A 23,416-nucleotide genomic window follows, 5' to 3' on the forward strand; every position below is an offset into this window, starting at 1 on the left:
GCATGGCACGCTCTCGGTAGAGGCTTGTCGAATGGTCTCACGAATGGGTGAGAGATGAACGAGAGCCCGTGCGCCTCCGAGAAACGTGCCGAACCCCCACAGTGAACAGCACGAGGCTTGAGCTGTGATGAGACCGTGGGCCCTGCCCCCTTCCTGCCCAGTGACTGGCAAAGTCAGAGGGTCTGCCCAGCTGGGGTCTCGACCAGGTGGACCTCCAAGCAAGAACAAGCAGAAGGCCGGAGCCAGGCGGGAGACCAGAAGCAGACAGAAGGGGGCCGGGGGCACAGATGAGAGCCAGGACCCCAGCCACAAGCACAGAGCGAGGGAACCCGCTCACAAGGAACACGGCTCCTCGTGGTCCACACAGACACCACTGAGATGCTCCCTGAGCAGGGCCGGAAGGGGGTTCCCCACCAATCCCTTCCCAACCTCATCGTCCAACCCTCCCATCCTGCAGACAGGGAGACTGAGGGCCAGCACGGGGTGGGGGTGGGGGGTGACATATCCAAGGTCACCGGCAGCTGGCATCTCTGTCCTCCCAGCCCAGGCTGGCGCCCTACCCCCCTGCCCAGCAGAGAGGCGGCCTTCACAGCCGACTGGCTTCCCACCATGCATGGCTGCTTTGCACCGCAGCAGAGGCGCTGGCTTAGTGCTGGGGCGGGGGAGGCAGCGGCCCCCCCGGAGTGTGTCCAAAGGGAAGGGGGCTGCACAGCCCTCCGGGGGATGGCCCCAGGCAGGCCCCAGAGGCGGCCTCCGAATGTAGATGCTGAAACCCAGGGAGACCCTCCCCACTGTGAAGCAAACCTCCCTGCCCTGAGAGGAGGACCGGGCACTTCTCCAGACTCTGCAGGTGGCCGATGCGTCCTGAATAAATGCTGAGGCTGGGGATTCAGAGAAATTGAGGTTTCGTCCCAGCTCTACTACATCCTGGCTGAAGAAGGGCTCTCACAGTCTCATCCAGGGTAGAAAATCGGTGGGTTTCCAGCTGATGGGTCCCGCTCCCAGAAGCTCCCGGCAAGAGGGGGCTATGCTGACCAGCAGCGCTCGCATGGACGAGGCCGTGACTACCGGCAGCGTGACTGGCACAAACTTACCTAAATGACAGAGATCGAGTCTGATTTTCCCTGGAAACAATGTCCTCCGGAGGCGTATGTTCCACCTAAGGGCTCGATGCCTAACATCTTGCGGAGGCAAGCGGAGCACTTGCCCGGTTATACGTGAGGGCCCTGTTCGCCTCTGAGCTCGGATAGGAAGAGTGATCGCCACATGTGCGGCAGTTTATCTTTTTCTCTTTTTTAATGGTTTTATTTATTTTTGAAGGAGAGAGAGAGGGAGAGAGAGAGACAGAGCATGAGTGCAGGAAGAGCAGAGAGAGAGGGAGACGCAGAATCCGAAGCAGGCTCCAGGCTCTGAGCTGTCAGCACAGAGCCCGACGCGGGGCTCGAACTCACGAACCGTGAGATCATGACCTGAGCCGAAGTCCGACGCTTAACCGACTGAGCCACCCGGGCACCCCTACACGTGTGGCAGTTTTTCTAGTCTGCAGAACTCCATTTGCACATAGGTCATCGTGCACTGCTGTGAAGGGGGAGGAGGGTACTACCCCCATTTGACGGTGGGAAAACGGGGCTCAGAGAGGTGGGAAAAACTGGCCCATGGTCACACAGCAAATCAGAGGTGGCAGGAGCCCCTGGGTCTGTCTGACTCAGGGCCCCAGCATTTTCCACATGCCACATGCCAGCTACCCATGAGTCAAGCCGCGCAATCAATCCCCTGACATTTCAGACCCAGAGACCTCCCGGCTGAAACCCTGGCTGACGGTGCACGCTCGAGGCCCAGGCCAGGCAGACGGTGGTGCTGACATTTGGGTGAGCGGCCCTTTCCCACCCCGGCTCGCCAGCTCAGGGAGGGTCCCGGCAGCCTTCTGACTCTCCAGTGAGTCAGGTGGTGACTCAGGGCCGAGCTCTGGGCTGGGTGAGGGGCTGAGTCAGGGAGCACCGGGTTCCACAGGGCAGCTGGCTCTGAGCCAGGGCCCCTCGTGCACCATGGACATCAGCGCTGGGGACAGTCTTTCTGGGCAGACCCCGCCAGCCTGCCCTGCCCCGACCCTGGCCCGCCGGGCCTGATAGCTGCTCCCGCCGGTCTGACCCTGAGGCCTACACGTCCATCATTCCTTTGGATTCTTGATGGGAAGCAGAGCCGTGCAGAGTCTGGAAGTGTGGACGATCATTTATGGATGTCACAATGATTGGGGGCCACTACCTACTAATATTTAGGGACAAAAACACCAAATGTCCTGTAATTTGCCAGATAGCCTGGACCACAAAATGCCGTCACACCCAAGATGCCAACAGTGTCCCCACTGAGGAGCCCCCTGGTTAAGCACTGCCCCCTCCCTGAGGTCTCTCCCAAGGAGGAGGGGAGGAAGGGAGGTTTCTGGCCAGGGAAGAATCCAAGAGCCTGCATCACCTGATCAAAGACACCCCCACACACACACCAGGACCCTAAAGCCCAGCCTGAGCACCACCCCCTGTCAAGTCTCTGCTCCAGCGCCCCTGCGGACACCAAGGTCATGTGGGCCTGCACTTGCAAACACCTGCCTCAGCCTCTCTCCCACCGATCCGACTCAGGCTATGAAATCTTAGCACCGAACCATCGTGTTCACAAAGCCTAGAATCTCGGGTCCTCAGACTTCCAAACACATATGACGGACAGCCACAGGCACCAAATCTCAGACTCATGCCCTCTTTGAAACACGGAACTTTACAGACTTTGAATGGCAGAGGCTTAGAATGTTAATGGCCCTGAGCCTTAAATCTAAACTCTGAACGCTTAGACTTAATCACAGAAGCTTCCAGTCGGAGAGTCCCAGAACCTGACACTTCTGAAGCTGCTCCAGTGCAGAGTCATCAGATCTTTGGTCTAGGAGGGAACTCGGAAGCGAGGCCGCCGGTTCAGGCAGAGACCCTTCATCTTTCGACCCAGCCTCAGAAGCTCTGTCACGGGGCCCGGGGAGCCCAATGTGCTCTGAGCAGCTCCCAGTGTCGCGGAGTCCCTCCCCAAGGAGGGGGCTGAATCTGACAGCCCTCCTCCCCCATGCGGCTTCCACACACTGGGACCCAGGGCTCTCCCTGAGACAGTGGACCAAGCCCAGCTCTGCCCAGGGGCAGGTCTCCTTCCCTCTCCTCCCCTCCCGAGGCTGGCCTCACTGGCGCTCCCAACCCCAGCCTCCCACAGGCTCACAGTGTGGAGCCCAGGGCGTTGGTGAGGACAAAGGCCAGAGGACCCCAGGGGCTCTGTCTGCCCGACAGGCCAGAAATGTGGCAACCTGGAAGGGTCTCTGCGGGCTGCTCAGTGATCAGGGCCCAGAGTGCCTGAGGTCAAGGGTGTGGGCAACCATGGCTGGCACCCCAGGCGGCTCCCAGAGCTAGAGAAGGCCGTGTCATCCAGACCCTTGTTTTTAGGCCACACTCCCAGGCCAAGTTAATCTGAGCCATGCCTCCAGCCCAGCCCAGCCCAGTCTTGACTGTCTGGACCCTATGAGGCTCAGAAAGGTACAGCAACTTTCCCGAGGTCACACAGCAGCCAATGGCAGAGCCAGAATCAACCTCTGTCCCACCCAGGCAAGGTCCCTGTGACACGATTCCACTGTCTCCCCAGTCTTCCAGTGAGCCTTTCTCTCCCTCAAAGGCCCAAAGCTCCTGTGGTCTCCCTTTTCCTGGCCTGGCCACCCCCCAGCTTACATGCTGCAGGCTCCTAAGGTTTCCCCAACATACTGTACTAAAACTGTTCCCATGGATGGTGCCTGTGTCCCCTGCCCCCGGGAGCTCCTCAGGGCAGACCAGCTAGCTATGTTTCTCTGTCCTCCACGATCCCAGGGCTGATGTCAGAGAGCACTGGGTGAACAGAGTTATTGAATAGACCCTCTAACTGTGGCTGAGACCTCCTGAGTTGTCCCACAGAAGGACCGTGAAGGCTTTTGGCCCTCCGCCCAGCTAGGGGCACCCGGATCCACACTCCACCCACGCCAGCAGAGAGCCTCGGGTTTCCAAGGTCATCACTCAGCCCCTGACAGCAGCAGGGAGGCCAGCAGTCCTGGGCTCAGCATGGCTGCCTCCCCCAGCCTTTCTGGGGGCCCCCTCGTCACCCCAGCCTGCATCCCGGGTATCCCAGGTGTCCAGAGCTGGGCTCAGGCCCTACCCTGGGTGGCCTCGAGCCCCGGCAGAGACTCTGTGCTGCTTGGTGGGCCCCAAAAACCAGAGGCCACCATGTGTGGGTCCCAAAGCCTCCTCCTCCTCCTCCTGGGCTCACCTCACGACCCATTTCCACACGGCACCGAGCCATCCTTCTAACACACTGATCTCTCCCTATCACACCCTGCTGTAAACTCGCTCTGGTCCCGCTGCCCTGAGAACACAGGCCAGCTCCTCACTCAGCCCCCTGCAAGCCTCCCTCTCCCCGCTCCGCCTCCTCTCTCCCCACTGTCCCTCACTCCCTCGTCCCTCTCTTCTCCTGGCCTTTGTTCCTGAGGTAGCCTCCTCCCCACCACCCCGTCCACCCAACACCGCTCATTACTGGAGACCCAGCTCAGACACCGCCAAAACGCGCCCGGCGAACACTGAAGGAGAGAGAGCCCGTGGCGCACCAGGCACCGTGCCGGGTGCTGGGTGCTGGGGTCCAGCGGCAAACAAGACACGCTCGGTCCGTGTGCCACTCACCTGACGGTTCCCTGGAGGAGGCAGATGGTGGGTCCGGAATGCCACAACCAGCGCGTGACAACAAACGGAGAGGCCAAGGGGGAATCAGGGCACACTGCCCTGAGCGGGTGACACTTAAGCCACGGTCGGAAGGATGCAGTGAAGGATTGTGCCAGGTGGAGAGGGAAGGGAAAAGCGTTTCACAAGGAAGAGCACGTGGGAAGGCCCTGAGGCCTAGAAGAACGCAGGGGGAGCAGTAAGGTGGCACCTGGTGGGCTGGGGGAGGACTTTGCTCTACTCCTCCAGGGCAGTGGGAAATAGCAAAGGGTCATAACAGGGGCCACACGGGCAGACCAGGGGCAGCAAGTGGAGGCAAGAAGATTTGTGAGGCTGCCTTCTGCCGCCTTGGGGTCCACGCCCACAGGGTCCCCTTCGGACTCGCATCAGGTGGCCTCCGTCAACCATATGGCTCAGTCACCGGGAGCTGAGCCATGGGCCAGGGTCTCACTTAACACGGCCTCCCCAGTCCCAGTGTAGACCCGGGGCTCACACCGGACGACTCTCTGAGCCAGCCGGGCACTGAACCAACCCCCAGGTCATCAACGACTTCCAGAACGTTCACATCAGCAGGACGCCAGGTCCTCATCGGTCCGCCCTCCGTGCCCCGACATGCCCCCAGACCCGCCATCTGAGCTCGCTCACCACCACCACGGCCTCCTATCCAGAGGAAGGTGTGGCAGGCAGGGCTCCATCAGGGAACAGCTCGGCCCCGTCACACAAAGGATATGGGTTACACACCATCTTGATGCACCAGTTCCGGGGGCTGGTGGTCTGTCGTAGGCAGAAGAAGGCGACAGGTGCCAGGTCCGGGTGAGGGACTTCAGGATCGGCTCCATCCAGGGGCTCCTCCAGGCCTGGAGGGGAGGGAGGGGGGCTCTGGGGCCCCGGCTGCTCCGTGACTCCCAGCTCAGCTGCTGGGGCTGCGGCAGCGGCAGACGAGGAGGGCGGCGAGGAGCTCTCGGCCATGTTGGCGCCGAACCAGGAGCCCTGGGGGAGGAAGAGACGTGGCACGTGGCAGGGGGTGCCTGGCACCCACTCCCCACCCCGCCTTCCCTCACGGGGGACGCAGCCCAGACAGAGCAGCCTCAGGTCCGAAAGGCCCCTTGTCCTCACTCTGCCATGAGGATTAGGAAAAAGCTGAGGGCCCGGATGCACCCAAGTCAGAATCCACTCCCAGTGAGTGGTCCTGAGACAAGTCTGGTCAACTTTGCTCAGCCCCAGTTTGTGGCGATGGAAAGTAAGAAGAATAAAACCTTCCTAGAATGTAATTGTGATACTGTTGGGGTTTTTGTGGGGCTTTTTATGCGACTAGAGTTATAGATTTATGGCATCGTCAAAAACAAAGAAAATTTGCAAGGAAAAAAGGGACGTTGGTGTAAAGTCAGACATTAGTGCCAGGATGACACGTGTTGACTAAGGACAGGTTGGAGTGTTACAGGGCCAGACACCAAGGGAGTTGGGCAAGCGGGGAGGGAATCAGGGCAGGCTTCCCTGAGGCAACGACACCTCCGCTAAGGCTGAGACGTACAACGGAGCCCAGGGACCCCACCCACCACCTCCCAAAGGTGAGAACTCAGAGACCTGCCACACCAACCTCTTGGCTTTACAGCTGGAGAAACTGAGGCCCAGAGAAGGGACAGGACAGGCACACAGCCTGGTAACAGCAGAGGGAAGCAGGGCTGGCTTCCCGGGACTGTGCCCAGTGTGGCCACCCAAGGCTCCACGCTCAGAAGGGCTCTTGGTTTAATGCTCTGCTGTCACCAAGTTGAAATTCTTAATAATGGTTGGCCAGGAGCCCCCGCCTTTTCGTTCTGCAATGAGTTCCGCAAATTACATAGCTGCTCCCGACTTCGGCTCAGGGGCACTCCCACGTCGTGGTCTCGTCTGACGTCGACAACAACCCGGGGGCACTACCGTGCAGACGGAGGAACTGAGACCCGGGGAAGGAAAGGCACACAAGGCTACATGCTGACCCAAGTGTAGAAGCAGGGCACGCTTAGACGCCAGAGTCCCAGCACCCGTGCTCCAGATTTAGCGATGACTGACCACGGCCTTGCTTGGCCAATGGCGAAGGAGGAAGAACAGGCTTGCCCCCTCACCACCTGCTCTGAGAGGCCACCAGTCCCTGAATCCTCGTGCACTGGGGTCTCCCGGGCCCCAGGACCCTGACGGTGCCGGGCTGGGCAGTGGGAGCTGAAGCCTAACTGAGCTCGTGGTGCTCACCGGACTACTGACCGCGGCCGCTGAGCTGCTCACGGCTGATGCGTTTGGACATTTCTCTGGCTCCCAGGGGCAACAGGCGGGAGTTGGCACCTCCTGCCCCTTTGCCCGGCTGGTCAGGGAGGCAGAGTCTTCTCCCAAGCTCCAGGCTCTGCTCTTAGTTCCAGAAAAACAGCCATGGGCCTTACATAAGCTTTCAGGCAACCTGGCCTGCCACGTGTCAACCACTGGGCTGAAAAACATCCCCCCAAGGGGTGGCTCCAGGTCTGCCCACCACAGTGCCAGCCTCTGCGCCCACCACCCCCTGCTGGCCCCTTGCTTCTGCCACATCGGACCTCCCTCCTCAGGTCCTAGAGCACCAGCTGCCTCCTCCAGACCTCTGCTCACACGGTTCCCTGTCCCTGGAACACCCTCTCCTCCAACTCCCAACCCCTGTCCCCCAGGCCCTGAGGATGCATGGATCTGTCCAATAAATGTTTCCCGAGCACCTACTACGTGCAGGCACCGCACAGGCTCTGCAGCCCTGCCAGTGAGTAAGCCAGATCTGGCACCAGCCTCCATTCCGCAGACACTCCAGCAAAGGAGACACACGAGTCAATTAATTTCTCTCCCTCTGGGCTCCAGAGCCCTTATCGTCACCAAACATACCGTATCATTTATGAATTTATATCTTTATGATTTAGTGCCTGTCTGCCCAACCTGAAAGAAGGCTGTAAGAGGACCCGGCACCATGGTCTGTCTTGTTCACTGCTGTATCCTCCCCCCCTCCCAGTGCCTAGAACAGTGCCTGGAACATACTAGGTGCTCAGTAAATACTCGTTGAATAAATGAATAGAATGTGCGGGGGAAGTAAACACACGGGGCGGGGGGGGGGGGGGGGAAGGTGGGAGTGGGGAAAGCACTTTGCCTAAGGGAAGAGACATCGAAGATTAAAAACAGGAACCGGAAGGTACCGGCCGTGCGGGCGTGATCTGTGGGACGAGCAGTCCAGGTAGAAGGAACAGCATGTGCAGAGGCTGGGAGGCTGGAATGAGCTCAGTGTGTTTAGGGAAGAGAAATGAGGCCAGTGTGGCCCAGCCGAGGGGGGGGGGGCGGGGGGGGGATGAAATTGAGTGTTTGGCAGGGACCCACTGTGAGCCCAGGCAAGGAGCTTGCGTTCTATTCCAAGTGCAACAGGAAGCCACGGAGGGTTGTACGCAGGGAGTAGTGTGCTCAGGTCTGTGTTTTTAAGCCATCCCTCTGAGGGCCGAAGGGAGAGTGGAAGAGCAGGGGTGGGGCAGGGAGGGCCAAGAAGAGGCAGGAAGGATGGGCTGGCCTGGCCTGGGATGTTGGTGGAGGTGGGAAGAGAGGGGTGGATTTGAGACATATTTTAGAGGCAGAAAAGCCTGGCCGTGCTCCGGCCCCGATGCCACCCTACCCAGCACCGCCCAAACCCCTCCCACAACCACATAGGTGCAAAGAGCCGCCGTGGCCTCAGGAACCACACGTGACTCCCCCCTCCCACCTCCTCGCTCTCAGCTCTGTCCACTTTGTCCTGACTTGCTTTTTGCCTCACTTGGTCCTGCTTAAGACTGTCACACTGTCACAGTCCTTTTTCCTCACACCTCTCCCACCTCACCGTGGGACTCCCAGAGACCGCAACTCTCAAGGCCATCACCCCCAACCCACTCCCAATGCCCACCCAGCCTCCACCCTCTGACCTGCTCTCCAGGGCCCACCCAGCCTCTGCCCTCTGACCTGTCACCCCCAACCCACTCCCAATGCCCACCCAGCCTCTACCCTCTGACCTGCTCTCCAGTGCCCACCCAGCCTCTACCCTCTGACCTGTCACCCCCAACCCACTCCCAATGCCCACCCAGCCTCTACCCTCTGACCTGTCACCCCCAACCCACTCCCAATGCCCACCCAGCCTCCACCCTCTGACCCACTCCCAATGCCCACCCAGCCTCCACCCTCTGACCTGCTCTCCAGTGCCCACCCAGCCTCCACCCTCTGACCTGCTCTCCAGTGCCCATTCAGGGTGCCACCCTGTGACCTGCTCCGTATAGTCCCAGTTCCTTCTGCCCTGTGCCTGAAGGTCTGCTCCTGTCCCCGGCTGCCTATTCGCCTATTGCTAGAAGCTCTTGAGGGTTTGGCAGCTGTCCCCCTCCGCCCCCACCCCGCCTCCGAGCTCCAACCTGTCCGCGGACTGAGCCTCACAGACATGACAGAACTGGCTTCCGGTGACAACCCTGGTGGATTCAAACTCGAGTCCCTCTGGCCCCAGAGCTCGGGCTGCCTCCATATCCTGAGACTCCTCCCTCAAAGTACTCCCAGGGTAGGCCCGCCAGGCAGCGGTATGGTAACTGGACTGGCCTCTGTGGGCAAGTACAGTGGCAAGAGAAGAAGCCCACTGTGTCTGGAACGCACACACCCACCCCCACTCCCGACTCCACCAGCCTCTCGGGGCCTCGGCCTTGCTGTAAAGATCAGCCCTCCTGCCTGCCTCAGCAGGCCTCACGTGATGTGGACGGGAAGGCTCTCTAAGCCCCGCGAAGGTGGGTGTCCAAGCGTGCATGAGGCCAGCTGTGCCATCCCCAGGGGCTGCCGCCCCAGTCCTCTCTCTGCCATCGCCACCATCCCACCATCACCGCCACAGCATCACGGAGGCTCTGAGCCTGCTTCTGCGCCAGGCAACGAGCAAGGGGCTTTCGGTGCATCGTTTACGTCGATTTCTACGACGCCCCTTGATGTACGGCAGAGACCATCCTTATTTCTTCTTTATGGAGAAAGAAACCGGGGCCCAGAGAAGTCAAGCAGTGCCCCTGGTCACTCGGCTGGTACAAGGCAGAGTCGAGGTCCCAGCTCAGGTCTGCCGCTCCACAGCCCAAGCACCGAACCATAACAGACACCACCCTGGGACAGGGAAAAGCAGCCTGGGACCAGGTCCTCGCTCCCAGCTGAGTCACCAGACAGTGCCGATATACCTGCTGCTGCAACCAAGACCCCCAGTGTAGACAGACCCTCCAAGTCTTCCCAAGTCCGTGGGGAAGCCTGCCTCCCAGCATCTTCCAACTGGCCCTCCAGAGCCCTTGGAGCATGCTGGGGAGAGGCCTTGTATCTACAGAGCTCAGAGCCCTGGTGGAAAAAGCCTTGAGGCCTAGCCTGGTCACCCCAGGCCGTGTGTGTGTGTGTGTGTGTGTGTGTGTGTGTGTGTGTACATATGCATGCGTGTGTTTGTGTATTCACAGGCACACACAGGCAGACCATTTGTTTAGCCCTTTATCGACAACCACACACATCAGCTGATGTCGCAGCTAAAAGAATAAGCAGCGAATTCATTCTGGGAATACTAGAATCTAGGAATCTCAGCCTCAGAGTATCTTAGAATCACCCAGAACCTTCGAGGCCCAAGGTATTAACTACAATAACCTCAGATTCTCCAGCAAGATGTTTCAGAGCACGGGCTGGAAGCCAGGACCCGGGCTGGAGTCCCCGCTCGGACACCAATCCACCGTGGCACCGCTCAGCCCGGCAGTGGCCCTCGGTGACCCAGCTGTAAAATGAGGGTGACAACAGTCCCGTGGCACGACTGCGAGAAGGACGGGGGATGCACTGGGGCGGCACACGGGAGCCCCCGGCCACACCACCGGACACTGGGCCGGCCCACAGGGGCCCCGCAACAGTCTCCCGTGCTTGTTCGAGCCGTCGGCCGTGCAATTCCAGAACCGCGAAACTTACGAGCCCCAGGAACTCAGTGCCTGGATTTAGACTCGTATGGGCCCCCGACCCCCACATGGGGAGTCCCTGAAAAGAGCGGGAACCCCAAAGGGGCCTAGTCGGTCACCACATGCTCAGCAGCCCAAAGACCACACGCGCAACACTCACACACACACACAGCCGTGCACAACCGGGCATGTACTCTCACACTCACGCGCAGCATTTACTCACACACGCTTAGCGTTTACTCACGCCAACCCAAACGTGGACTTCACACACTCACCATATTCACACACACACTCACACACGAGCACACGCGCGCGCCAATGCAGAGCCTCCATCTGGAGGCCTGTAGAAAAGCCCCTGCGAGGCTGCCTCCCAGAATCTTCCAGCCAACATCCCAGAGCCCCTGGAACCTCTGTCTGCTCCTTCTTCCGCACCACAGCCCTGCAGATGAGAGACGACAGCCCGCCCACCCCGGAGCCTCATCTGCCCCGGGCCTCTTGTCACCAGCTCCCTCAACCACTCCCTGGGCGACAATTTCCAGATCATCTGCTCCTTGGGACCCATCCCCCGTCAGACTTATGTTTGCCCACTTTCCCCTGCAAGGGCCGGACCAAAAAACCCAGAGTAGAGCAGAGAGGGCACCTGCCTGATCCTGCAGTGGGGCCCTCTCTCGATGCAGCCTGGGAGCCCCAGAGCCTGACTGGCAACCCAGTCAGACGGGGGCATCTCTGGTGCATGTGGTCCACTGGTCTCCTCAGATCTTCTTCAGGGGAACCGCGGCCAAGGCAAGTCTCCTCTAGCCTAAAGACGAATGGCTCCAGGATGGCCCCCAAGTGCACGACCTGACACGGAACTTGCTCTGGTCTGGCCAGCTGAGCCTGCACACGCCGCAATCATGTTGGTCCCGTCACCAAAATCAACAGCTGGGCCTCTTAGCTCTGCGGCGTTCAGTGAACTGAATCAGACCGCCCTCCCGTGGCCGGCTAACAAGAGTCATAGCCAACGTTGTTTGTTGAGCACTTACTGTATGCCAGGCACCCGGTTACGATCCAGCGAGGTAAGTGTTTTTGTTCTCTCCACTAGCTAGGTAAGGAAATTGAGGCACAGAGTTTAAGGGATGCCCCCAGGGTCAAGAGCTACTGAGTGAAAGAGCTAGGATTTGGATCTGGAAGGCCCAAATCCATGTTACCAGTAAAAGGACGTCCAGGCAGGCCAGGCAGTGGACAGGACATGGCAGCCCGCCAACGCCCCCCCCCATCAGTACCTGTCCACACGTCTGTCACTAGACACTGTCACTTGTTTGTCAGCTATCAGCCTTATGGCAAGTGCCAGCAAGTGAAGCTGTATTTGAATCTCCATCCGTGTGTTTGAACATTTCCCAGCAGGCGACTCTGCTGATCATTTTTTACTCCTTCTGCAGTAATTAGGGCCTTGGGTCTTACTTCAGCTCAAAACACGAGGGTGAATGTGGTCCCTGGAGACAGGGAGGCTGTTCTAGTAGGAAGAGCACTGGATCAGGAGTCTCAGGACCCAGGCTCGGGTCCCAGCTCTACTCTTGTTACAACACACAGTCTCCCCAAGCTTCATTTCCTCTTGTATAAAATGCAAAACGTGATTCCTTCTCTACCTCACTAAAGGGACAGCAAATGGGGAAGGAGGACAGCGTGTGCCCCACGCTAGGCACAGCAGAGACACTCCTAAGCCTCAGAAAAACCCTTTAAGGTGATAGGTACTGTCCCACTTGTACAAGAAGCTGATTCCCCCGTGATGCTAAGTGCCTTGCCCCTCTGGGCCAACCCCATGACTGTGAACTTGCTCATGTCTCTCCCCCTTCGCTCCCCCCCCACCCGAGGACAAGAGCCGAGTGATCCAGGGAGGAGGCCTAAGTCCCTGGACTGACAGAGAGCTGCCTATGGCCCTCACTGCTCATCAGGGTCAGCAGTCAGTGGCAAGGAGAGAGAAAAGCCTGACATTCTTCTTAAAATGCATCACCATCAGTGGAGACGCCTGGGTGGCTCGGTCGATTAAGCATCCAACTCTTGATCTTGTCGTGATCTCACGGATCGTGAGTTCGAGCCCCACGTCGGGCTCTGCGCTGACAGCGTGGAGCCTGCTTGGGATTCTCTTTCTCCCTCTCTCTCTGCCCACTGCGTGCGCGCGCTCTCTCTCTCTCTCTCTCTCTCTCTCTCTCTCAAAATAAATAAACTTTAACAAATGCATCATCAGTGAGACCATCATGGCCAGAGTGCAGGAAAAGGGGGAGCTGGCAGAGGCAGGGCATCTGCGATGAAGGGAGAAGGTCCGTGAGGCAGGTTCAGGTCTGTGCCAAATTCCAGCCCCAAAAGACCATGGCCTCCATCCTGGAGAAACTACTTCCCTCTTATCCTCTCCTGCCCAACGAGCCTCTGAAGCCCCCCACACATGTTCAAGGACATCCAAACACCTTGTGCTTTCAAGCCCTCCACAATCTGTACCGCCTACGTACCAAACACAGCCTCGTTCTCCCCTCCAAGGGCACAAGAGAAAACCAGGCCCTGTAGCCATGTGCCCACACAGCACCTGGCACAGGGGAGGCCCCAGGCCCCCTCTCGGGGGCACAGAAGCTCCAAGAGGGCAGGTTTTGTCTGCTCCCTTTTGTTCACTGCTAGGTCCCCCAGTAACCAGAACAGGGTTTGGCACATAGTAGGTGCTTAATAAATACAAGAGAGAAAAGGAAATCCAATTTGTTTTCTTCCTGCCTTACACCGGCAGCCGTGAGGAAGAGAGACTCAGCCCACTTCTTCCTGGATATCAGGATCCACAGGCCCACGGACCTACAGACCCACGAGTCCAAAAATCCACATATCCACAGATTCACAGACACACATACCCACAGGTTTACGGATCCTCGGACCCATGGACCTACAGCCCCACAGACCCACACACACGCGCAGTTACCGAGATCCACAGACCACGGATCACGGAGCATGAACACAGACCACACACCCACACCTCCCTGGACTGTGGGCGCAAGGGTTGAGGGCACAAGGCAAGAGCAGATCTTGGGAACATGTGTGTGGAGGAAAACATTCTGCAGAAAAGAAGTGGAGGGAGGGAAGGGGTCTGAAAGGAGCAGTGGGGGAGGGAGGACAAGAAAGGAAACAGGAAGGAGGACAAGAGATGGAGAAGAGGGAAGGAGGACCGTGCAGCCTGGTGGGGTCTCCCTGGACCCCCACACCCAGCCTGGCATCCCATCTTTCCAGACGTGGCGTTTGAGCACCCTGAGCTGGGGGCTGGGCACTCAGAGAACAAGGCAGTGGAGGGGAGCCTCACAAGAAGCCTGTTTGTTACCTTGGAAAGCACTCAGAAGCTGCCTGGGGGCGGGAGCCCTTCCAGGGTGGGGGAGAGCCGAGTGGTATCCAGAAACAGACTTTCCTGGGAGGGCTGAGGCCCAGGGGAGTCCCACTTGGGGTGCGAGGTGAGGGTGGCAGAAACGGCAGCGGCAGGGGGCATGACAAAGGGGACTGGGAGAGTCACAGGTAGCGACGCCCAGCGCTGAGGGTGTGGCGCTGGGTCCAGGACACGGAGGAGCTACGATCACAGCGGTCCCTAAGACGGCTTGGCTGTGGGCTGTCCGGGGGAGGCCATCTGGCGTCCGGTGACAGTGAGAGAAGAGCCCTTCTCACAGCAACCTCCGCCCCCACCTCCGCACCCAAGGTCAAGAGGAGTCAGGGCACAGGGACTCAGGAACTGCTGCGTGATGCCCCCTGGTGGGCCTAGAAGACACCCTCTCAGAAGCACCCCGAATGAGGTGGACAGGAAAGGGATTGGGGGGGTGGTATTTCTGCCAGGCCTGCAGCCCCTCCCCAGAGCTGACCCTCCTGGTGCCCAGGGGCAGGGCTGGGTTGCTCTGGGCAGCTGGGGAGGGAGGGCAGCGCCTCCAGGGCGCACGGGGCTTCATGAATTTGGTGTCAGACCAGCTCAGCCCCACCCCCCCAGAACGTGCTCCTCCCTCCTCCCTTTCCTCCCCACCCCCACCCCCACTGCAGCCTCAGAATTGGTCCCCACTCAGTGTCGCCCTACCCTGTCACCCACTGGCATCCCCTCCCTCTGGCTCAGCCTTGACGGTAGAGGCAGCAAGGGAGGTAGCTAGACTCCCCACCCTGTCCCCAGCCCAGCCCAGGTCCTGGAGTCTGAACCAAAAGTTTATCCTGAAGGGTGGACAAGAGTTTCCAAAGCCAGTCCTTGGTGCTGAGGGGAAATACTGATCCAAGAGGTGACCTGACAGCGTGAGCAGGGCACGAGGACTGCAGTCTTGGGAAGCAGGCCTGATCTCCTCAGCCAGACCCTTCCCCACGGGCCAAGCCCATGGACCCCACATCCCTGTCTGCACGGCATCCTAGCTCCCAGGTGGTGGCCGTATCTGCCGGGCAAATCCTCAGGGCGGTGGGAGACGGAAGGATAGACTGGGTCCCTGCTCAGGCCACCCTGAGCACTCCAGCCTTAGGACATTCCTCACATGGCGTGTCAGACCCCATCACACCATAGAGGCAAGAGACGCAAGCAAGCTTTCTCGCTCTCTCTCAATCTCTCTCTCTCTCTCTCTCTCTCTCTCTCTCTCTCACACACACACACACACACACACACACACACACACACACACACACCTAGACCCAGAACCCAGACTCCCAGGGCCAGAATCTAGCCCAGGGGGTCTCCCCACATGCCAACCTAACCCACAGCTCAGAACCCCCGGGACCCTGAAGGAAGAGAAAGACACAAGCAGAGCAGCTGACTGATGCCTCAGCCTGGGCCCATCCGAAAGCCCCCTCCCCCAGGCATCATGCCCCCCCAGGAGGCCTTCCCACCCCCTGCCAAGGCCTCTTGGCCCCCACATCCTCCACACACACCAGCCAGCAGACAATTAAAACCCAATCATCATAAACACTCATTATATAACCAGCCCCAACCTGCTGAGGATTCCTTTTACCCCCAAGAGTCCCCGCTCCAACCCCTGGCCTGGCTTCATGCAATGAAGCCTTGAGTACCCCCCTGGGGGGGGGGGGGTGCTGCCCTGGGAGGGGGCCCACTACCACCTTGGCCTCCAGGAAAGTTAACGCCTGCCTGGGATTCCCCCATTCAATCCCCCTCCTGCTACTCTCCCTCTGCCAATACTCCCAGCTCAGCCCTCTGGACACTGACACCAGCTCTGGTCCAGCTGGTTGCAGAGCCGCAGCGACCGAGGGGCAGCGGGACAGACAGACACAGACCGCCGCCACCCCCACCCCCCACCCCCAACCCCGCGGCCGGCAGCCTGACTTGTTGAATAAATTTCTGCAGCGCTGGCTCAGCCGGCTTCAGCATTGGCACCGAGAGAACTTTCGTGGCCTTGGAGAAGGAACCGGTCAAAGTTTCCCGTCCTTCCTCCCAAGGCACCTGCCCGAAAGCACGGGATGGGGGCCGACCTGATGGGCACGCGTGTGTCCGGGGAGGGGGGGGGGGGGGCCGGTCCCCAGAAATAAACAAACGCCTCAGTAAAGAAAGCACCCGACGCGCCAAGAAACTGGCCTCGGAGCGGAGCCCTCCCTCCCTTCCCCCCACCCCCACCTACCTTGGCATGGACTTGGCAGGGCAGCGGGGGGTCGTCCAGGTTAGAGGCGCGGGGACGCCGCGTGCCCCCCCCGAAGCCGGAATTCGAGGGGGACCCCCGGCCCCGCCAGCCGCTCCCCCCCCACCCCGCCAATTCAGGATCAGCTGAGCCCCTGGGGCGCGAGGGGCGGCGGGCGGTGGGCGGCGGGCCCCGGGGCCCGGGCCATGGCGGGAGGAGACGGCGCGCGGCGGGAGGGGCGGCGAGAAGCCGGCAGCGCGGACGAGCGGCGGACCGCGCCGGAGTTGGAGCGCGCGGCGGGCGGCGGGGCGGGCGAGAGCGCGGCGCTCCGGGGCCGGGGCCGGGGGCGGGGGCGCCGCGGGGACCGAGCGGCGGGCAAGTGCCCGGGGAGGATCGCGGCGGCGGCGGCGGCGGCGGCGGCGGCGGCAGCGGCGCGGGGTCCGGGCTCGTCCCTCGCCCGCCTCGGCTCGGCTCGCGCCTCCGGCCCCGGGCTGGAGGCGCGGGGTCTGCGCGCGGCGGGGGCTGCGGAGGAGCCCGAGCGCCCGGCGGTGCGGGGACGTGCGGCGGCGGCGAGACCGAGCCGAGGCAAAGCCGTCCTTATACTGACACCAAATGTCTTCGGGGAAAGCTGCAGGCGCGGGACGCTGGAGGGGGGAGGCGTGGAGGCGACAGACAGACTCCCGGCGGCGGCTCGGTGAGCTCCCACCCCTCCCCGGAGGGGCAGGACGCCCCGAGCCTGGCGGCCACCCCCTTAAAATTCGGGGTCGTGCCTGGGGGGGAGGGTCCTATCATGGGGGCTGCGTCATGCGTAAAAAGGGAAGGACCCCATTACTGACCACCCTCGTGTCCCAGGTGCCTGCTTGGCCACGTAACACTTCGGATTCTCACCGAGATACTGGGAGATTGGGGGAGAGGGGCGCCCCCACCGCCCAAGAGAGGCGCTGCCCATCTGAAGCCACCGGTTCTTAAATGGTGGAGCAGGCGACGATTCAACTCCAAAGGTGGCTCCTCTGCCCGGCCAGCTTCCCGCTTCTCATCCACATCCGCACTTCCTTCCAACCTTCAGGGCTTGACTGAAAGGCCACCTCCTCCAGGAAGGCTTCTGAGAGGGCTCCGAAGTAGAACAGACGCTTCTTTCTCCAGCTACAAATGCCCCTAGCCTCTCCACTTCCCCTGGGCAGCCTGGGCCACAGGAGCCTGAGTGACGAGAGGCTCTCAACTCAGCCCTCTCCACCCCTACCTCCTCTCCTTGGAAAATGGGGGCTCAGGGAGGGGAGATGGTTCCTGCACTGGGCTGAGGCTTGGGATGGTTGCGGATACCGAGGCCTGTCCTGGGGCCATCTGCTCTGCAGATGGGCAGAGCTGTGGAGGAAGGAGCACTCATGTTTGATCCTGCTTCTGTGGCTTCCAGCCTGAGGACCTTGGGCAAGTCCTTTAAAGTCTCTGAGCCTCAGATTCCTCATCTGTGAAATGGAAATAAAAGTTCACACCTTGCAGAATGAGAACAGTCTAGAAAGGGCTTAGCACCAGCGTGCCTGGCAAATAGTAGGTGCTCAACAAATATTCAACCCTTCCTACCCTTAAATCTGTCCAGGGAGGGGCACCTGGGTGGCTCAGTCGCTTAAGCATCCGCCTTCGGCTCAGGTCACGATCCCGTGGTTCAAGAGTTCAAGTCCCGCGTCCGGCTCTGTGCTGACAACTCAGAGCCTGGAGCTGCTTCAGATTCTGTCTCTCTCTCTCTCTCTCTCTCTCTGCCCCTCCCCTGCTCATGTTCTGTCTCTCTCTCTCTCTCTCAAAAATAAACAAACATTAAATACAAAAAAAAATCTGTCCAGGGAGACAAGACAAACCTTTGTCACCAGACCACAATGAAAGGTCATGTAAGCACACCTAGGCTAGGAGGTATCTCGAGATATGAAGTAAGGCGGCCACCAGGTGTCCATTTGTGGAGTGGGTTTATTTCAGAAGGGAGTGGGCTTCAGATCAGGAGTTTTCAACGGACGGCCTCACCAAAGGCAAGAGGCCCGCACCTCGCTTTAAATGCTCCTGTGGGATTGAGATAAGAGGAGAGGTGATGGGTGGAGAAATGGCCTCGAGGACGAGGACAGGACATAAGCCAAGGCATGGAGGCAGAAATAAGGTGGCTGGGGCAGGCCCTCCATGCCCTGACCGGCTGCGGGCTCAGCTGGAAAGCCCCAGGCCCAGGAGAGTGACAGCAATCAGACAGGAAGTCAGGGAGAAGCCACCAGACACTGCTCACTTTCTCTCCGGTGTCCTCTGGCAACATTTTCATGAAGTTCAAAAGACTGGACAGGACCTTGAGAAGCCACCAGATAGCGAATTCTCAGGACTGGGTCTTTTCAGCTCCAAAGCGGCCGCCCGGCCCCTGCTTGCATCCCTGGGGTGACGCTGACCTCACCACTCCTCTGGGCTGCTGTTTTGCTCTCTGAGCATCTCTGATCATTCAAAGTTCTTTTTCATACGTAAGCAGAAATTTGCCTCCCTCCACGGTTCTAGTGCATCCCCCATCCCAGCAGGACTAATTACCCCCTCCCAGCCGCCCTCAAGCATCCACACTGGCGAGAGGTACTGTTTATGTCCACCCTCAATACTTTATGCTTTCATTACCCATTCTTCCTTGCTTCTGCCCTTAGCACAGGGGTGGGCTCTGTGCACAGGGAGGCCACAGAGGGTCATAGAAGAAGTGGGGATACGGGGCAACCCTTGAACCTGCTGGGGGATGGGGTTGCAACTCCAGGTCTCAGCAAGAGGCAAGGCTGCGGCAGTCCCTCCCAGAGGCCCTCGCTGGCTGCGGGAGCTTCATTTATTCATTATTGCTATTTATATTGTGCCTGGTATTTGCAGAAGGCTGCAGCAGCCGCACACAGTCATTAGGCCCTGCCATGCCCTGGGAACGGGGGCCTACCAGGAGGTAAGTGAGATGGACCCTGGCCCGGAGTCCCCTCGGTACACCTGCCTGAGCTGACAGCCGGCCCAGGCTCCCTCTCCACTCCCCCAGGGACCAAAGCCCAACCAGGCCCCCCACTCCCTACTCCCAGAGCATCCCAGGCTCACTCCTGTCCCCTAGAGAACTTTCTAGCAATTGAAGTGGCTAGAAGGGTAAGGAGAATCTATTAATGGGGATAAGCAAGCTGGGGCTGAAGGAAACTGGGGCGGAATTCCTGCTCCCGGACATGAGATGGAGTCCCTTCCAGAACTAAAGATCCTAAACACACAGAGATAAAGATTCCAATACCCTCGAAATCCACACTGATTTATTTCTCAAACACAAAGCGTTTATCTGCGCCAGGCCCTCATTTAAGCCCTTGACAAATATTAACGCATTTAATCCTTTCCACAATCTTGTAAATCGTCACTACCGTTTTACAGAGGAGGAGCCGTTGGCACAGAGAAGTTAGGTAACTTGCTCAAGATCACACAGCTAATAATGGCAAAGCTGCTATTTGAATTCAGGGCGTCTGGATCCGGAATCTGTGCTCTTAACTAGGATTCTGGATTCCGAGATTCAAAAACTCTAAGAGTTAAAGTTTCCAGGATCCCACACTGGCAAAGTGGCCCCCACCTACCAGAGCAGAACCTGGCCCATGATACCCTCACATAGGCCGCCCTGTCCCCCTTTAGAACACATTCCCCCTGGGGCATGGGAAGGGACTGCTCTCAGCGCCAAGCAGCATCCTGAACACCTAAGAATCAGGCCCCAGGAGCAGCCCACTGTGATAGGAAAAAACCAACGGCCGAAAATGAACTTCAACATCCCGAAAGCCTTCATTAAGCATCTACTGGGTACCAGGCCTCTGCCAGGGCCAGAGCATGTTATGCGATGAAAGGTCCGGAAATGCTGTGGGTGACACAGGGAGGGATTTGGAGGGTGGGCCAAGAGGATACAGAGGAATGGGTTCCGAGAGGCCAAGGTGCCCTCCAAGCCCAGTCTAGGGGTTGAGGCTGGATCAGTAGAGGAAGTTTCAGAGAGAAAGTGTGGAGCGTGAAGGGAGAGAGAAAGAGGGACAGCAAAACGGAGGAGACAGGGTCACGTGGAGGGGGAGCACCCCCAGAGAGTCATGGAGGACCCGATGTGAGTAGCTTGTGTGGCTGTGGCACCGGTTCCCCTCCCTCTGCAAGTCTCCTGGAAAGTCAGCTAGATGCACACGGGCCTCGTGCAAGTGCATGTCTGGTGTATGGATGTCAAGTCGGAGCTGACATGGATGACCGGGCCTGGGACCAGCCAATCCATCCCCCAACTGGACTAAGCTGGCGGGAGGTCAAAGCCAGAGAGGACCAGGAGGATGCTAGCATCCCCCACCCTCCCTGGGGTCACTGTGGCCACAGGACTCCTGCCCAGGCAGGAAGGGTGAGGTTGTGGCATTTTACCTAGATAAGGAGCAGGGGGACCCCTCCTCCCCCACTGACAGGTGCCCATTTACTCCGTTAGCCCACTTAACCCTGGCAACAGTTCTGGGTGAGAGGTATCATGAAGCTCACTTTATAGACGGAAGAACGCAAATCCGGAGAAATTAAGTAAATTATCCGGGGTCACGCAGCTAATGAGCGGCAGAAGCAGGATTCCACGCCAGGGTGAGCGTGTGTGTATGCGTGTGTGTGAGACAGAGACAGAGACAGAGGTCCTTCTCCCACCTGCCCAGGAAGGAGGCTGGAGACAGAGGGAGAAGGGACAGATTACAGGATCCTCAGGTTCCTGCCGGGCGGCAAGTCCCTGACTCTCAGCCAAAGGCGGCCACTGACACCCTAGAAGCTTCTGGATGGGGTTTGAAGAATCAAGTCCGAGTGCATCTGGAAAGGACTCGATAGCGCAGCGGCCTACAACCAGCAAGGGTGAGGGCGCAGCGGCAGTGGGTTTATTCCAGCGCGAAGGCAGACGGAAGAGCAGCGGGGAACTGCCCACACCCAACCCCAGACAGAGGCACCAGAAGCCCCCCTCACACCCGACTGGTGCTTGACCAGTGGCACATCATCTCCTTCCTGCCTCACATCCGGCAGGCACAACCTGGCATGTAGTAGGTGTGCAATATTTGCTGAGTGCACTTCTTGAAAGCCAGTGGTCTGAGCAGTCATTTCCATTTCCAGATCCATCTTACTGATGAAATTGAGGTCCTGAGAGGCGATGCGGCATGCCATCGGTTACCCCGGGTGGTTACTCAGTGATACTTATTGACCACCTACTATGTGCCAGGAGCTAGATATACAGCGATGACAAAACCCAGCCCGGTGGGGGACAGCCATGTTCAGACAGCCAGGGTAAGTGGAGTAGAAGAGGAAACCATTGTTCCTGGGAGAAGGCTTCACACGGTAGCCCTTGTGAACTTGACTGTGTGAAGGCTTGGAGGGACTTGGGGAGTGCGCAGGTAAGAGCTTTTCTGCCAAAGCATGGCAGGAAGGTCATTCCAGGCAGGGGTAACAGCAGGAGCAAAGGCCTGGGGGTATGAAGCTGCAAGGCTTGGGTGGGAACAACAGGAAGTCCCAGCCTCTGAATGCCAGGCTGAGGGAGGTGTGGGTGGGGAGGGGCAAGGTCGGGTTTGGGGAGGACCTGCTGGGTGCTGTGTGAGCTGAATGCGGAGGGCAAGATGAGGCCCCGAGGCCTGCACCAGCCTGGGCCGTATTGCTCACAGGAGGGACGAGACAGATTTTGAGGGATGTTTCAGAGGGCAGAGGAGCAGGACTGGAAGCTTAAGGAGGGAGGGAGGGAGGGTCCTGGTTTCTGGTCCTTCCCTGGGTGGACGGTGGTGCCTGATATCTCCCCCAGCCTGGCTCCCAGAAACTCCCCAGCCTGGGAAGGCAGAAGGTGCAGTGGGGATGAGACAGGCACCGAGAGGGAGAGACGGTGAATCAGGGAGGTGGGGAAGCTGGAGACAGAGGACAGGGGCAGAGATGCGAAGGAAGCCTAAGGGAGGGGTGAGGGAGGGGAGGAATGGAGAGAAATCAGCACAGCTGGGGGGCATCCCTGCCCTCTACCTCTGTGGGTGTCTTTCTCCTTCTTCCTGGTTCTCCTGGAAGCTCCCTTCCTCCTTGGCTGTTTCTCTGTCTTCCCCTTTCTCTGACTGTCTCCATCTCTCTTCCTCTGTCCCCCTCCTCGCTCTCATTTCTCCTCTCTGTGACTCCCTGTCTCCTGGTGTGTCTGGCTCCCTTTCTGTCTGTTTGTCCTGCTCCCTGTCCTCAGGCTCTGTGCGCGTGTGCTCTCACACATGCACGTGCGCGTGTGCTCTCACGCCCTCTCCCTCTCTGCAGCTCCTGCTGCTTGGAGAAAGAATAATAGAGGAGGCAACTCTTCCTTTTATCCTCGACTGGACAAAGGCAGGCGCCCCAGCAGTCCAGCCTCAGGAAGTCGCCTTCAATGTCACCATCAAGGAGAGATGAGTGGGGGTTGTGCAGGTGGGAGCTGGCTCTGGGCCGGGGAGGCCGGCCCAGGGTGGCTTTGGCCCCTGCCCTACAACCTTCTGACCCCTGGTGGCTCAGGACAGGCATTTTAGGGAGCAGGCTGGCTTTGCCCAGGGGCGGGGGGGGGGGGGGGGGGGGGTGCTCCTCAGCCTCCCAGAGGCCCTGAAATTCCACCATCAGGGCTATAGTCCCTTTCAGGGTTTGATCTTTGTTAAAAGTGGAATCCACCCCCTCCCAGACCCCCAGGAAGGACCACAGAGCTAGTTCCCCAGCTGTGAGGCCTACTCTGTGCCTTCGCCAACTCTGACTTTTAGAGAATAATCCCCAGCCCTGCCCTCTGTTTGGCAGTAGTTCTAGGGCAGGGAAGGGGCAGGGGGTGGTAGAAAGAGCCATAATCAAATGTCTCCACCTAAAGAGCGCCTCCGAATCCTCAAGCCCAGCTCAGACATCTCCTCTTCTGGGATCACACCAGGCCGGGTCAGGGGTCCCCCACTCCCACCCAGTCTTGATGGGCTACCTCTCTGTTCTGCCCCCGTCAGGCTGGGAGCCGGGCAAAGAGTGGGGAACAGTGTTAAGTATCAGAGGTCTGCTAAAAGAATGAATGAACGAATGAAGGAAGGAAGGAAGGAAGGAAGGAAGGAAGGAAGGAAGGAAGGAAGGAATGATGATCACATAGGAGGATAGGACAGGCCATCTTTGTCTCTTCAGCAGCTCCTTCTGAGTGTCCAACTGTGTA

The 23,416-nt window shown here is 59.2% G+C and overlaps 1 protein-coding gene across 1 annotated transcript in view; it reads right to left on the reverse strand.

Moving 5' to 3' along the window:
* Positions 1-16,405, reverse strand: part of CACNA1I (calcium voltage-gated channel subunit alpha1 I) — a 115,821-nt gene extending 99,416 nt beyond the window's left edge. The window contains exons 1-2 of the mRNA XM_058741228.1: positions 16,273-16,405; positions 5,485-5,744 (exon numbers count right to left, since the gene is read on the reverse strand). Of these exons, the coding sequence (XP_058597211.1) occupies positions 5,485-5,723 (239 nt within the window). The 5' untranslated portion in view covers positions 5,724-5,744; positions 16,273-16,405. The remainder of the gene's footprint in view (positions 1-5,484; positions 5,745-16,272) is intronic.
* Positions 16,406-23,416: the final 7,011 nt, after the last annotated feature.

The sequence above is a fragment of the Neofelis nebulosa genome, chromosome 8 (assembly GCF_028018385.1).
Source record: "Neofelis nebulosa isolate mNeoNeb1 chromosome 8, mNeoNeb1.pri, whole genome shotgun sequence".
NCBI lineage: Eukaryota > Metazoa > Chordata > Mammalia > Carnivora > Felidae > Neofelis > Neofelis nebulosa.